The sequence below is a fragment of the Benincasa hispida genome, chromosome 8 (assembly GCF_027475165.1).
Source record: "Benincasa hispida cultivar pf3 chromosome 8, pf3_genome.v1.1, whole genome shotgun sequence".
Taxonomy (NCBI): Eukaryota; Viridiplantae; Streptophyta; class Magnoliopsida; order Cucurbitales; family Cucurbitaceae; genus Benincasa; species Benincasa hispida.
The window spans coordinates 42,791,845-42,807,300 of record NC_143485.1 but is presented as its reverse complement, the minus strand read 5'-3'; the positions used below and the strand labels follow the sequence as shown (position 1 = coordinate 42,807,300).

Genomic DNA, 15,456 nt, shown 5'->3' with positions numbered 1-15,456 from the left:
TCTAGACGACTACCAGACACAAATTGGAACCTATTTTTGTTAAATCCACTATTTTCAAAATTTTATTTTTAAGTTACTTATCAATTATTTGTAATAATTTAGTTTCTATTGGGAGAATTATTTTTAAAATCTAATTATATTTTTAATATGTAGAAGGTAAATGAATTATATTGCAAAGTGACACTTAATTTTGATGAAACTTTTCATTTTAAAAAACAAAATTAAGGCTCATTTTGGTAATCACTTGATTTTTAGTTCCAATTAAGCTTATAATTGCCATTTTACCTTTAAATTTCTTATCTTATTACCTACTTTCTATCAATATTTTAAAAAACTAAGTTAAAATTTGAAAATTAAAAGAAAAATAGTTTTTAAAATGTGTAATTGTTTTAAATGACAAACTTGTAGAAATATTTTCAAATCTAGCAAAATGTCGATAGATAATAATAGATAGTGATATACTACTATCATCTACCACATCTATTAAATAAGTTGACTCATCTTGCTATATTTGAAGACAACCCTTTTAATATTTTGTTTTTTTAAAGAAATTTTAGCTAAGAAATCAATTATATTATTTTACCTAAGAAAAGATAAAAATTATCGTAAGAAATTGAAAAAAAAAAATTAATATTTAAAAATAAAAATTAGAAATAAGTGATTATCAAACATAACTTAAATTGTTGAATATTGAAGTTTAGAAACTAAATTGTTAAATTTGCAAAGGATGGAGTTTACAAAAGATGATTCAAATATACTACCCACATTGTGACTTGTCTCCTCTTGAGGCCAGCATGAGATGATATATCCCCATATCGTATATCATCTCAATTTTTGGAGACTCATTATCCTATCTCACCGATTTTATATTCCAAACGATCTCTTAGATTCATTCTAAAACTATCATCAGTTTCTGCCTAACTCTCATTTAAATGATCTTTTGAGTAAAACCATTTAGTTTTTTTGCTCTCATACATTCAACTGTTTAAAACTACATATCAATATATCATAGCACAACACAATTTCGAACAATTTATGCTTGTAATGCACCTACTAGATGCTCCTTCACGATGGCACGTGAGATTCCCCCTCCCCCTTTCCCCAAAAAAAGCAACCCACAAAAGTTCATTCCAAACGAAAACAACAAGCTCTCCCCTTTCCCCCAAAATCACTTCCATTACTCTACTCATCACTGACTCATCATTTCTTTCTTTCTCCTCCTCTACCTACTTCTTCACAGATCTTCAATGGAGATCCCAATATTCAGCAGGAGCTTTACAATGGATGAAAAAGAGGGTCTTCACGGTACCAATTTCTCGCTGCAATCGCTTAGTTACTGTGAACTATGGCCAAGGGCCTGTTTTTGCCCTTGTGGAAGAAGCTTCTCAATCCCAATGTCTTATTCTGCACTTTCTGAATGGGTGGACTTTGTTGCTAGAGAATCTGATCCCCTCATCTCATAAAAAGTAATTTTCTTTTCTCACCGATGCTTCTTCTTCTGTCCTTTGGCATATTTTTTTTTTCCCTCTCCGTGACATCATTTCAAATTTTCAATGCTTAAATATATGATAATGGGTGTGAAAAAGGATGTGTTTCTCTTCAACTTTCTCCATTCTCTGACTAATATCACCCCTCCAGACAGTTGCTTACCTTTGGGGCTCTAATCCATATCTATAGTGTTTATGTCTATCCCACTGAAAAAGAAACTTGGATTCCATATAGTTTGGACAAACTCTAAAATGGGTTGTGATCAAGTACATCAAACCGTGTGGTTAAAGTGTTGATATAATGAAATGAGGTTTTTGTATGGATGATCCATTTCTAGAGGCATTATTGTAGAATAATCCAAATCCTAAAAAACGAATGAAAGCTAACCTTCGGTTGACATTACAGAGCACTATCGCGTTAGAGGGACATCTCTCCCATTGCAAAATAATCGAAGCCGTAACACAAAATTCATTTCAATCAAGATTTTTTTAAGTCAATGGCTATATATATATATTCAACAGTTGACCAACGGATGATTAAAAATGAAAAGAGCATGAGAGCTCCGACCATTTCACAATGGATAAGACGTCCCTTATACGATATTGCATTCCAAGCGGTGGAGTGATGTACGTAGAAGGTTAGTTTTCATTAGTTTTTGAGGATTGGATCATTCCGCATGAATGCCGTTGGGATCGGGTCATCCGTACAAAAATCTCGTAAATTACCGTTACCCTGTTTTAGTTTTGATTGTTTATTAGAGAGGGAAGTTTTGGGTTCAAATTATGAATTCCCGTAATGTCATTTATCGTCCGAATTAGTATTGATTTTTCACTTGTTGGGCTTTCTATAAATTTTCAAGTCCATAAATGAGGAAGAGAGTTGAAAGGTTGATATAATAAGTTTAGAGTTGATAAAGTGATTTAACATAAATATGTATTTGTCTTCAATAATATGATCCATTTCTTTCTCTTGTTCTGCATCACCCTGAGGAGAAATTTCTGGTGATGTTTGTTTTGACTATGTTTTATGTTATGTTCTTCAAGAAGATAAGGTTAATTCACCCATCATTTTGAGACTGCTTTCATTGGACAGATAGACTTATTTGAATAAGATTTTCACTTGTTTCACGCAAAGAATTTTTGTCTTTCTTTATTAAATTAATTAAGATTCTTTTTTATTAGATTATGAAAAGTAAACCCATTCATTTTCCCTTAATCCTAAATAGAAACCCCATCAAGAAATTTTCATTTGTGATCACATTTTACTTGTATGACGTTCTCATATTCTGGTTTGGTTTATACTTTAGTACCTTTTATCATAATTCATTCTAAATTTTCTTTTTAGAATAAAAAAAAATTCCCCCTTTTGAAGGAAAAAGGTAGATTTATGCCATTATCTGAAAAATAACCCTGCAAATTCATATTGATTTTATTTCCAGTGTTTGAGACAAGCTGAGAAGGCTATCTCTGCTTTATTTTATTCCTTTGCTTTTTTACTTGTATCCAATTGCTGTTTAATAGCCTTTAAACAAAATTCTGTCCAACAGAAAAACTATGCTCTTTCTTGGCTCCAGAAAGAATAATGTAGGGGACAATTAATTTTCCGGTGATATCTTCAAAATATGGAATTTGGAAGTCTAGGCTACTGTTGGACCATAAGTAGTCTTCTCTGAATTGAAATCTCTGTTAATCTTGTTTAGAATGAAGGATATACTTGTAAATACTTAAATTTGATTTTATTATCTTGGAAACATTGTTTACTTAATATAGTTTTCAATATTCTTGTTAGAAATACTGACCCTTAATTGCTTTTGGAGCTAGAAGATCCAAAATTTAGGAGAAAATGAAGGGAAAAAATGGAAAGAAGATATGGTATGCCATTATGCATCCAATTCCTTAGTTTTGGGAAATAAAATTCATTTCTTTTTGTGGAGCTGTCACTTAGCTTATTCGATTTGGTCGAGATTCTTGGATGTTTTCGAACTCTCTTTCGCGTGGAGTAGAATTGCTGGCTATGATTGAGGAAATTTTGTTGAGAACTTTCCCTTTGGGGGGAAGGTGAAAATCCTTTAGTAGGTTTATCTTTTGGTTGTTATATAGATTTAGTTTGAAAGGAATCATAGAATTTTTCGAGGGGTTGAACATGCTGTTTCTTTTTTAATTCCTGTAAATTCTTTTTCGGTTTCTTATGAAAAAGTAGTTATTTCTTAATTTAATTGTAATTTCAAAGAACCCAAGATCTTACAATTCACATATTTGGCAAGTAAATGGAAAGTCCCAAGACCACAATTCCTTGAAAGTGGATAAAGAAAGCAAATAAGAAGTTGACCGTTGAAGGGGATGGTTCCCCTTTAATTCCTCTCCATTTCTCATTTACTTATTTAATGAAGCTCTGAATTTATCATTGTTAGATAACCATTCCAAATTCAAATGGATTGTTGAGAATTAACACAAGTTTACAAAGAAAAGTACCTCAAAAAGATTAAAAACAGCAGAAATAGAAGATGAGAGAAACAGAAACCACCATTGTTGGGATTAAACTGCTAATGATATTTGGTTTTGTGATGATATTTCCAACCCTGAAGGCTAATATTGCAGATTTTGATGAGGTATGGCAGAAAAGAGCTGAAGAAGCCAAGAAGGCTTCCTTTGAGGCCTACCAACCCCATCCAGAAGAAGTCACTAGTAATTTCAACAAGCAAGTTCATAAGTAATTGACCCCATTCCTCATTAGCAAATCAAGAAATTAATTTTCTGTTGAGTTGAGTTGAATATTAATAAGCATAAAACTTCATGTAGTTAATTAAAGAAGACAATATGACTATGTTGTATATATATAATTGTGGTTTTTTTTATTGTGGGACAGATCCTTAGATGGTGCAAATAACACAAGGAGACATTTGAGGAAGTACAATGGTCCATGTTTAGCGACGAATCCGATTGACCGTTGCTGGAGATGCGATAAACACTGGGCTAAAAACCGCAAGAAGCTAGCTGATTGTGCACTTGGCTTTGGTCGTGGAACAACTGGAGGCAAAAATGGAAGGATTTACGTGGTTCGAGATTCAAGTGATAACGACTTGCTGAATCCTAAACCAGGAACCCTACGCTATGGCGTGATACAGGATAGACCACTTTGGATTATATTTGCACATGACATGGTGATTAGGCTAAGTGAGGAGCTTATAATGACTGATAACAAGACATTAGACGGTCGCGGTGCCAATGTGCACATCGCTAATGGTGGTCAACTTACTCTACAATTTGTGAAGAATATAATCATCCATAATCTTCACATTCATGATATCAAGGCTGGCAATGGAGGCATTATAAGAGACTCGGTGAACCACTATGGATTCCGAACACCGAGCGATGGCGACGGAATCTCGATGTTCGGAGCCTCAAAGGTTTGGATAGACCATGTTTCAATGTCTAATTGTCAAGATGGACTAATAGATGCAGTCATGGCATCTACTGGCATTACCATTTCCAACTGTCACTTCACCCGCCATAATGATGTAAGCTCCTCAAACCATAAAAGAAAGATAACATAGCCATCGATTTATTTCATTTTTAGTTAAAATTTAACGAGTGAAGTTCAAGAGATTTGAACATCTAACTTCTTGGTCGATGACGTATGTTTTAACCAATTGAGTTATGTTCAGGTTGACAACATATTGAATTTCTTCTATATCAATGGTGATAACTAATAAATCACCATTAAATTTCTTTTGTGGATGAAGGTGATTTTATTGGGTGCGAGTGATAGCTACTCAAATGATCAGATAATGCAGGTAACTCTTGCATTTAATCACTTTGGTAAAGGGTTGGTGCAAAGGATGCCGAGATGCCGATGGGGGTTCATCCATGTAGTCAATAATGACTACACTCACTGGCTTATGTATGCCATCGGCGGCAGCCACAACCCCACCATTATCAGCCAGGGAAACCGATTCATTGCCCCACCAAACCCAAATTCCAAAGAGGTATGAAGAAGACGATTAGACAAATATCACTTATAATCACAAGCTAGATCCATTCCTAAAGAGCTTGCTCTTTATTGTGCTTCCTGAGTCTTAACCAATGAAACCAACCTCAGGATCATTTACAAAACACAAAGAAACAATATCTCCCTATTTACATATGTCCAAATGATTAGCAATGTATTGAGCAATTGTTATTGTTGGTTGATCTAGGTGACGAAAAGGGCGTATGCATCGGAAAGTGAATGGAGATCTTGGAACTGGAGGTCAGAGGGAGATCTGATGTTGAATGGAGCTTTTTTCATCCAATCTGGTAACCCCATCAGAAGATACTCCAAGAAAGATGTTATCCATTCAAAACCCGGGACCTTTGTCACCAGGCTAACACGATTCGCTGGCCCTCTGAAATGCATAAAAAACCAGCCCTGTTAGTGAAATTGTTTACTTGGCCATGTCATGGTATGTCTATAAACTACTCAAAGTTCAACCGAACCCTGTAAGCACCAGAGGTTTATAGTAGTAAAGATTTAGATAGAAGATCTACAGAACTATGACAGCTTTTGCCGTTATGAAGTTTTGTGAATCACTTGTGTGATATAATGTATTGAAATAATATTGGTTATCCATCTTTTGAAAGTTGTCTCTTTTCCTTATCTATTTTCCTTCCATTATTTTGGTGAAGTTAATTCAGCAACATGCAATTGAAATATTATGTATATATATGGAACCAATGGTAAATGAAATAGATGGTCAAAGATGTCACGATCAAATATGGGACTACATCAATTACATATAAGTTTCAGAAATCACTCAATTTGATAACTGAATTAAGTCTTAATTTTTTACCTCAAGATTAATCATATAAATTCATGCTAGTTGGAATGTGCTCATGTAAATTCATGCTAGTTGGAATGTGCTCATGTTAGGATTTAGTAAATAATAGATTATTTACATGCTAGTTGGAATGTGCTCATGTTAGGATTTAGTAAATAATAGATTTTTCGATGTCGGGAAATGAGTGCTGACAGTAAGTTTCACCGGAGGGGTTGAAGGAGGGAGGAGGACAGGAAGGTTAGAGAGAGAGGGACATACAATTTTTTTTTAACCTTCATTATTCTTATTTAAAAATTATCACATCAACATCTCCATTATATAACAAACTCTTATGAACCAAATCGTGGGTAAGATCGCGCAATTTTGAAACCGATCAAAACAACCTAGTTCTCAAAGCTTTTAATTGGTAGTCAATCAAAATAATAATAACAAAGATTGTCATAGAGATGATACTTTGCCCACTTGTTACACAAAGTAATCTAATGATTTCTTGATGTTGAGGACTGAAATAATATATTTACCTCTCATCTTAAAAATCTACAAAAGGCTCATAAGATGAGATCATGAAAATATAGTAGCGATGGTGCAAATTGAACCATTTGATTACTCTATGATTTGAAACTGGAAAAATACCATTAAAGTTTGGTTTCATTTTAGCTTGAATCAGTTTGACTCGGACAGTCTTTTCTGAATATCAAATTTTATCAATCAGAACAAAATTCAAACAAACCAACTAAAATTCATTTGGCGAATTCAATTTACAATCAAGAACTTCCTTACAAAAATGCATATTATTATTCGTTGTACAACTCAGAGACCAGTAAAATGGTCACCAACGAATGATAGAATGGGAGCAGAAAAAAGTTACCTTTCTGAATAGAAAACATCCCCCCCTCAGAAAAATGTCAAAAAAATGTATGCCTTATGCAAATGTTGACCAATCCCTAGTCCTCTTCCCAATCAAGTCCTCCTATCCTTTGTCGCCTTTTATCGAAAACAACTTTGAATGATAAGCTTTCTGCGCGCAATCGCTCCTCAAATCTGCTGTGTTTCTTTGTCTCGTTGCTGTTTTGGGTTGAGCCACGGTATTCTTCTTCTGCTAATGGGTTGGATTCCTGCAAATTTATACCAAACGAGAATGAACACCTTCACAAGATAGCTGATACTTGAAACTACTTGCTTTATGGTAAAGTTGCGATAGGCAATCAATCCATCTAAGTTATCTTACAGAGTTCCATTCCACTACACAAGATTTTAGTTTCACAAATGTTTTCATCGAAATGCAATCGATGACTAACCAGGTTATATCCAGCACCAGGACCAATTACTAGAGATAATCTGTTTGCCTTTTTTGTGGCACCGATTGAGAATCCAGTATTACCAACCTGGAAAAAAGGAGAGCGTAACTCTAAAGGAAAAAACCAAGAACTTGTGTACATGAAGACATTAAGATACAAACAGAAAGACATTGAACATTGTGGTGACTAGAGCAATTATGACACGGACTTCACACATTCAGCACGCTTTGCATTAAAGAAAATTCCAGATACTCAATAGTAAGGAGAAAATAAACTCAATGCAAACCTGGTCCATCCAGCGCACTGACTTTCCTTCTTTGGCGTATGCTTGAATCAGACCAGAAAGAGCATTTGCATGACCATTCCGGCCATCAATTCTTTCTGTATCATCATCATCTAAATCATTTGACCATTTACTCCTACCTAACTCTTTTACTTCCTCTCTCAGATGGTCCGGTTCTGCATCCCATCTCTTCTCATCATCTGCAGAACAATAAGATGTGAGAAACCAAAATCTGAATAGTGAAGAGCCGATGAAAACTAAATGAGATGACAGAAGATACTACTTTTTCTTTTTATTTTTATAAGAGTCAGAAGACGCTACTTGTGAGTCAAACTTGTAATGATGTGTTGTTAGCTTACCACTAACTGAAAAAACTTTTTAACATACTAAATGAACTCCTGAAAAATGCATATATTATGATGTTTCTCATTCATTTTACTATACCTTCAGAAGCATCATCTCTTATAGGAGGTAACACTGTCTTCTCAGACTTCGTTTCTTGAAAACTAGGCAAACTATCATCGTCTTCGTCTTCCATATCCATGTCAACCTGGCAGACAGACATGACATACACAAATCACACTAAACATATATAAGATTATTTCAAAACTTCACTACCAGAAAAAGGAAAAAAAAAGGAAAAAAAAAAAAGATATTACCTCCTGAATTCCACTTTCTTTAAGGTCATCTCCATGACATAAGGACTGCAAGTGATTACAACAAAAAGAAAAACTTGAATTGCAGGTAAAAAGTCTCCTTTTACCACCTCTATAAACTGGTAATTTTCATTCCTTCCTAAAAGTTTAGGTTCTCATCAGAAAGAAATTTGAGCGATTTTTTACGTTTTCTTATTCATGCCAACTAAAAAACAAAGTAAGTTCAAAACAGATCAACCTCAGGCATTTTAACAAACCTTGATGTCCAATTGTAAGTACAAAGGCGGAGCTTCTTCCCATTGTCTAGCCATCTTTTGTATATCATCGAGGTTAAATCCATGCACATTCCTTGCTGCGCAGCCCTAAATGCCCCATAAAAGAAAACATCTTAAGGAAGCTTTTCCCGGGTTTTCAATTGATAAGGCCTCAATTCTAGTAGACAGAACACATAGAGTCATCAAAAATAATTTTAATTTTTTACCAGGCTTGGAACTAGCAATTAAATAAATTGGACATTGAGGGCCCATTTCATAAAATTCTGGTTTCCTATTTCCAGTTTCTCAAAAACATGTTTGGTAACAATTCCTCTATTCCTGTTTAATGTTTCTCATTTTTCAGAAAAGTTCTCAAAATTACGTAAAAGTTCTTGAAACAACAAAATCAAGTTTCTTATTTGTGTTTCTAGATTTTTCTAAAACATAAATAAAAGTATTATTTTATCATTTTCTGTTACTTCTAAATTGCATAATAAATGACTAAAAATAAATCTCACATTAAATTTTTCGATGTTTAATTTCAAAAACTTATTTTTATGTAAAGCCTTTTCATTTAAAATTTCAGAGAAGAAAAAAATGTTACGAAACAAGTTTCTGTTTTGCTTTTTCCCAATTAGAAAGAAAGAAGAAACAATGAAACAGTTAACCAGAGACAGTTCTGTCTTCATTTAAAAAAGAGGATAAAAAAAACAAGAAATGAAAATGTTATCGAGGACTTGATCTTCCTTGTCAATTATTAAACAAAGGCACCAGTTGGAGCATAACTGCACGTAATGCAGACAGAAACTGGAAAGGATATACAATTATGGAAAATTCATTGTAGCCAACGAAAGGGTATTTGGTTTCGGTAGATCATCACATTTCTGTCAGACCGTGGTCTAATGCTTTTACTTTCTTTAAGTCAATGACAAACACTAGTGAATAACAACAGATAGGAGAAGAAAAAGACTTACTGTAGGGTCCTTATACGTAGCTTCCAAAATGTAAACTTCATAGCCCGAACTCTAGCAAGAGATAAATAAAGAAAAAATAAGAAAACAAAAAGCAGACAGCAAAACCTTACATTACCACTCTCGGCCATTTACTATAACTAAACTTTCAAGTTCCATGACAGGTTATGTAATAACTAAAACATCCGTTCTATAAAAACTATGTTCATTGAACGTCAGACATTGCACATGTTAGGCCATGTTAATTATTGCCGATCATCATAATTAAGCTGGTCAGTTTTCCTTAGTGTAAATAAAAATAAACATAATTCAGTATTATTATCAGAAAATAGCCAAATCTCCTTGTAGGAAGCAGCAAAGTCACGTAGAGAGGTTATTATGAACTTCCTTCAGTCTCCTGTGACCTTTTTAAGCAGACTAACATGACACTATTTGGAAACTACCAAAACAATTTCCAAAAGCAAAGACTTGCTAGAAAAATAAAAGGTAGCGCTCTAGCATTTGAGTATTACACAATTGACAAGATTTATGTTTAACAGGAAGCAGTGAAAGTACTATTAATACTGCAGACCAAGAACCACAAGCATCCCAAGTATTGAAAAAAGTTATGTAAGAGAACTTGTAGAAAAAGAAATGTGTGTGCGTGTGTGTGTGCGCGTGTAAAACACAGTAAAATAAAATACTAAATCACAATCTTATCGCAAAAGGAACAATAAAAGTACACCAACAAGATGCGTGAAATCAAATGCGGGCATCCAAAATAACACTGATATTCGCCAACAGCACATAAAATGTAAACCATATGGCCATTTAAAATTCAAAATGAATGTTTCCAGGCCATAAGCCCTTGGGTTGGGTCCAAAGCAAAAGCCACATAAGAATTGGTTGGTGCATGAATCCTATGCCAAAAAAAAAAAAAAAAAAAAAAAAAAAAAAAAAAAAGAAAGAAAGAAAGAAAGAAAAGGAGGAAAGAAAGACAGAGAAAAGGAAGGAAAGAGGGGGGGCGGGGCGGGGAAAACACCCTGCACCTTTAAGGCAGCCTCCAAAGCATGAAAAATATTGTGACCAATACTCAAATGTAGATGAAATAAAGCATAGCCTATACCAACATCGGTTCTGAAGAAATCTGAGTCTTTTTTTTTATGTTGTCAACCCATTCTCTACCTATTCCAAACTACTTACTAACGTCACTATGCACAATCCCATTGGATAACTCAAAACTTAAATACATGATGTTGCCACCCACATTTAAGTCGCCACTTCAGTACACGACGGCTAGGGTTGTAAGAAAGAGAGAATTGAGAATATACCTTTGCAATTGCCCAAAACTGAGCAAAATCAGCTACCCGCAGATTGCGGTCATCCACTAAGACGAGGCACACATACCACCAACAAAAGGATCAATTGCCGAACAAACTGCATTGTAGTTAGTGCAAAGAAATGCAGTGGCATTGGCACTGCATCACCACTTAATCTAAAATCAAACTTAGATCACTTAACTAATGCATGTCTAAACCAAGACTATGAGAATTGTTAACGTTTTTTAACCTTTTTATACCTAAGGTATAGACTACTATCACCAACCATGCCACCTCTTTTTATGCTACCATTGGCATGGGGAATGATAAGCTGAATGCTAAACTATGGACCAACAATTTTGAAACAAAAATTCACAAAAAAGGAAGGTCAAGTCACCACATTAAGTACAAAGTTCACAATATAGGGGCCACTGGCTTCACTTTGAAAGACCTCAACATTGGAAATGTGATTAAAAATAGTTCAAATAATTAGAATGATAGGGAAAATGTAGGACCTCATACAATCATTCTGATATTCTTGTAGGAGCAGAGTTCATACCAATTACAAAGGTGAATATCCCCTCCTCAAGGGTCTTCCTGAATGCTTTCAACATGCTTGACCGATAAGCCTAACAAAAATATAACACCATCAGATAATGTCTCAGAAAGATGTTTGGAAAACTAAAATGCTCCGGCAGCTCTTAGAATCCATTCTATACCAAGTGAATACAACAGATAATACATTTAATATCTTATGGGACACAGGTATAATAAAGCTTTATATACCAATGTCGAAGGTTAAATTCATTACTGCATTAACCATTGACATTGGTGCTGTTAGCTAACATGCCACGCCAAAATGGATAATGAAATTATATTTGCTCCTAATCTTCAAAGCGACCGCAATCCAATGGAACTACCAAGCCACCCAAAACACTATGCTGATTAGGATCCACGAAATACAAGGAATATTCGGTCTTCAGCAAAATACAACAGATAATTGGCTAGCAAAATTAATTATGTGTGTGTGTTGGTATAAAACATGCAGGAGCATATGTATAAAATGGCACTCCTTATATCATCTGTTACAAATACCTCCTCCATTTCAGGTTCGTAACAATATTCCATGACCTTCTTCATGATTGGCTTCTTGCCTTTAATTGAATTTGATGATTTGGCGTCACCTTCCTCGACCTGTCAGAAAAAGAAGGTGTTGCATATAAAGTTAAATAATAACCTAAATCAATTATCAATTAAAAGAACTAAAAGTCTAAAACCAAACATTATAATAACCATTGTAAACAAAGTAAAAGAGGATATAAATCAAGCGTACCTTTTCCACTTCTGTCATGAAGTAATCGTCCATAGAATGTATACGAGGAGCATCACCACCATTTTCAACTTCAACATCACGCAACATCTTTGCCAAATAGCTTTTTCCACTACCTGAAAAGAACAGTAATTCTTAGGGTCCATTTTTTATTCCCACGTTCAAAGAGACATTTTCTTATTATTATCAGCAAAAGATAAGATGACCCATGAAATGCGCAATTCAATTTAGACAAGTCATCTTGTCACAATCAAGTTCTTCCAACGAAAATATTTTTAACGAACTATTTGAGTATTCATAAAACAACAGAAGCCAATAATAATTTGAAGCAATGAGAGTAGGATGTGGAGCATGAAGAGAAATACAACGACCATTTTTCTATTCTTCACAACTTCAGTAAGATGCCTGGCTTTCTGTTCAATTCTAAGTAGTCAGGTGCAAACAACAAAATGATACCTGGAAGCCCTCGAAGGATAACCACGATATGATCTGGACGAATAGACCGATGAGGTAGCTTGAATAAATGTGAAGCATCAATAACTGTGGGTTTTTGCGGAGGCACTTGATTCAATCCAAAAGGTTTGCCGTCTGCAGCAAACTTCTTAGAATATGGGTGCAATGCCAGAGAATCCTACAAATAAATAAACCGAAACAAGAGTTTCATACACTATCCCCATAAAAATTACAAATGCACCAAAAAAAAAAAAAAAAAGGCAACCCAGGATAAAAATACATATCAATTTCTTCGAACCTCCATCATAGGGCTAGAAGAAACATGAGACATTGGTTTATGGTGGTGAAAGGAACGGTGTTCAGGAGCTGAAGAATATGCTGATGACGTTATAGTTGAGGTATTAACTGGAACAGGAAACAGGGATGAAGGTTTTGCTTGAGAAGAATAAGCCATAGACTCTGCAGAAGCGTGCAAGTGTGCTTCCCAAGGCATAGGCGGTGGTGGAGAAGCAGGAAGTGGGGGTTGCTCACCAAAGAAGCGAGAATCTTCAGTTGAGCTTCCATTTTCCAAGAACCTGCCACCGCCAGAAAGCCGTGGAGCGTATCCAGCACCAAAATTCATATTTCTAGTACCGTGATGAGCATTTCCATGCGATGAAAATGGTCTCATATGGATGGAATTCATCTCAGAGCGAGGGGGTGGCTGATAATCACGATCAAGAATGTTCATTTTGCTGTTATTTCTATCATCCATCCAGGAAAATGCTTGCCGGTCATCAGAATAATGCCATTCGTTTCTATGAGTAAGATAGTTGTCTTCGGTGGCTTCAGGAGGAACAGAGTGCGGCATATGCCAATGGCCTCCAACCTGATCATATCGAGCATGTGAAAATTCTTCATTTTGGGAAGGCCGCCGCGCGTCAATTCTACCATTCTCGTGAAAGTGTCGAGTCCTTCCATCATTAATGGCATTACCCGGATCTTGGAAGTGACTACTTTCCAAGATTCTCGTGCTCCTGACATCTTCTGAGTCCCCAGATCCCACTGAATTTTCAGGAGTTCGTCTGTTAGCTTCGGTATTAGAACCCAAATTCATTCTCGGCAAGGAATTAGAACCACCTCCAGGCGATCCACTCGATACAACTCCATGATCCCGAATCAACTTCAACCTTCGTTCATCCTCAAATGAACTCCTGCCGCTCTTCTGATTATGATTAAGCTCATGAACAACACCATCCGAACCTACATCATCAACCCTCGGCCTCTTGTAGCTTCTTTCAGCGTCGATTACAAACTCATTCCCGCCATAATCATATGGAGGCGGGAAAACCCCTTCTCTGTGAGAGTGGAACGGGACATGCCCGTATGAATTGGCAGAATTTCTCATCCACGGCCTCTGATCTGCGAAACCATCGTCAGGATTCCCCATATACGGAGGCGGCATCCCCATGGATGAACGATGAGAGTCGAAACCGGGGGTTTGAAAAGAAGGATCGGGTCCAAAGGAATATCTAGGGTTTTGGTTGAAGGATGGATGGGGAGGGCAAAAGGGGAAGTGAGACATTGCGCAAATTGGACAGACAGTGGGTTGAATTGGCCTGGGATGCCATTGTTGCGGATGATGAAGATGTTGATCCATTCTCAAACTCAATTTTGAAAAGAAGAAACCAAAACGAGATGACCTCAGTGAAGAATTAGGGTTTTACAATCTCATTGTTCTTTGGTTCTGACTCAGTGAAGAGGATGAAGAAGGCTGAGACCAGACGAGAAAATTTTAGGAAAATAAAAGGGAGATTATATATATAATAATCATCACAAACCCCTCAATGGATGAAAAATTAAATCGGTTTTAATTTTTTTAAAGATAATTTTTGGTCCTTCTTGGTTAATCACTCAATTTCATCTAATTTCAAAATGCGTACAATTACGTCATGAAATTTAATTTTTCGATCCAAAATTTAGGTTCGAATAATATTATTCGTCATAGTTTTTAAAAATAATGTAGTGTAAACCTTGAACCCTATTTTTCCTACTTAGGTAAGTTAATTAACATGTCAATCAAGATTAAGAATAAGTTATTAATATCTTTGTAGGGAAAAGCTTGAAGAAGAAAAGAAGAAAATTTTTAACTAAGTGTGGAAGTCCAAAATAGCCATACGTGGTTGAAGTATGCAGCAACCATACTCCTAAGAGGTTAGTTGAGCGCTTGATGGAAATGTTGCACGGAAGAAAATGGCTAAGTGTAGGGCACATGAGGTGCCTTGAAGCCATGCGTTAATCAAAAACCATGAAAGGTTAAATGCGCAAGAATGCACTCGCTAAAGCTTGAAGGCCTAAGGCGTTGGGGGTTGCACGTGTGGGTTAATGGCCGAGGGTGTAGGATGCGCCACGTAGAGCGCTGCCCAGCTGAGATTGTGTCGAGGATGGGCGTGCGTGCGTTGGCCTGATGCCCGGCGTGGGTAGGTGAGCCTATGTGATGGCCTTTAGGCAAGGCGATGGTTGATGGCTATGCAATGGCGTTGGCAAGGAAGCTATGCGATGAAGTTTGAGCCATGCGTTGATTTAAGTAAAGGCTACATCAAAGGGGAGCAGGCGTTGGCACTAGACCA

General features: G+C 35.8%; 2 protein-coding genes across 4 annotated transcripts; one reads left to right on the top strand and one right to left on the bottom strand.

Annotated features, from left to right (window-relative positions):
* Positions 1-1,040: 1,040 nt before the first annotated feature.
* LOC120083123 (pectate lyase-like) lies at positions 1,041-6,123 on the top strand. 2 transcript variants are annotated; one of them, XM_039038681.2, is made up of 4 exons: positions 1,041-1,466; positions 4,354-5,005; positions 5,231-5,473; positions 5,684-6,123. In XM_039038681.2, the coding sequence occupies exons 1-4, from the start codon at positions 1,045-1,047 to the stop codon at positions 5,900-5,902; spliced, it is 1,536 nt and encodes a 511-aa protein (XP_038894609.2). In that variant the 5' UTR covers positions 1,041-1,044; the 3' UTR covers positions 5,903-6,123. The 2 variants fall into 2 exon arrangements, with proteins under 2 accessions (XP_038894609.2, XP_038894610.1); XM_039038682.2 differs by lacking the exon at positions 1,041-1,466 and adding an exon at positions 3,845-4,197.
* Positions 5,467-14,643, bottom strand: LOC120083122 (P-loop containing nucleoside triphosphate hydrolases superfamily protein). Of its 2 annotated transcripts, XR_005483372.2 has the most exons (14): positions 13,146-14,630; positions 12,851-13,025; positions 12,398-12,510; positions 12,160-12,258; positions 11,624-11,693; positions 11,077-11,132; positions 9,770-9,820; positions 8,799-8,903; positions 8,545-8,589; positions 8,330-8,435; positions 7,889-8,085; positions 7,603-7,689; positions 7,173-7,419; positions 5,467-5,872 (listed from the first exon to the last, which is right to left on the bottom strand). XR_005483372.2 is itself a non-coding variant. In XM_039038679.2 (13 exons), exons 1-13 carry the CDS (start codon positions 14,484-14,486, stop codon positions 7,249-7,251), a joined length of 2,616 nt encoding a protein of 871 aa, XP_038894607.1. In that variant the 5' UTR covers positions 14,487-14,643; the 3' UTR covers positions 7,024-7,248. The 2 variants fall into 2 exon arrangements, 1 of the variants encoding a protein (XP_038894607.1); XM_039038679.2 differs by lacking the exon at positions 5,467-5,872 and having other exon boundaries at positions 7,024-7,419; positions 13,146-14,643.
* Between the last annotated feature and the right edge of the window lie 813 nt (positions 14,644-15,456).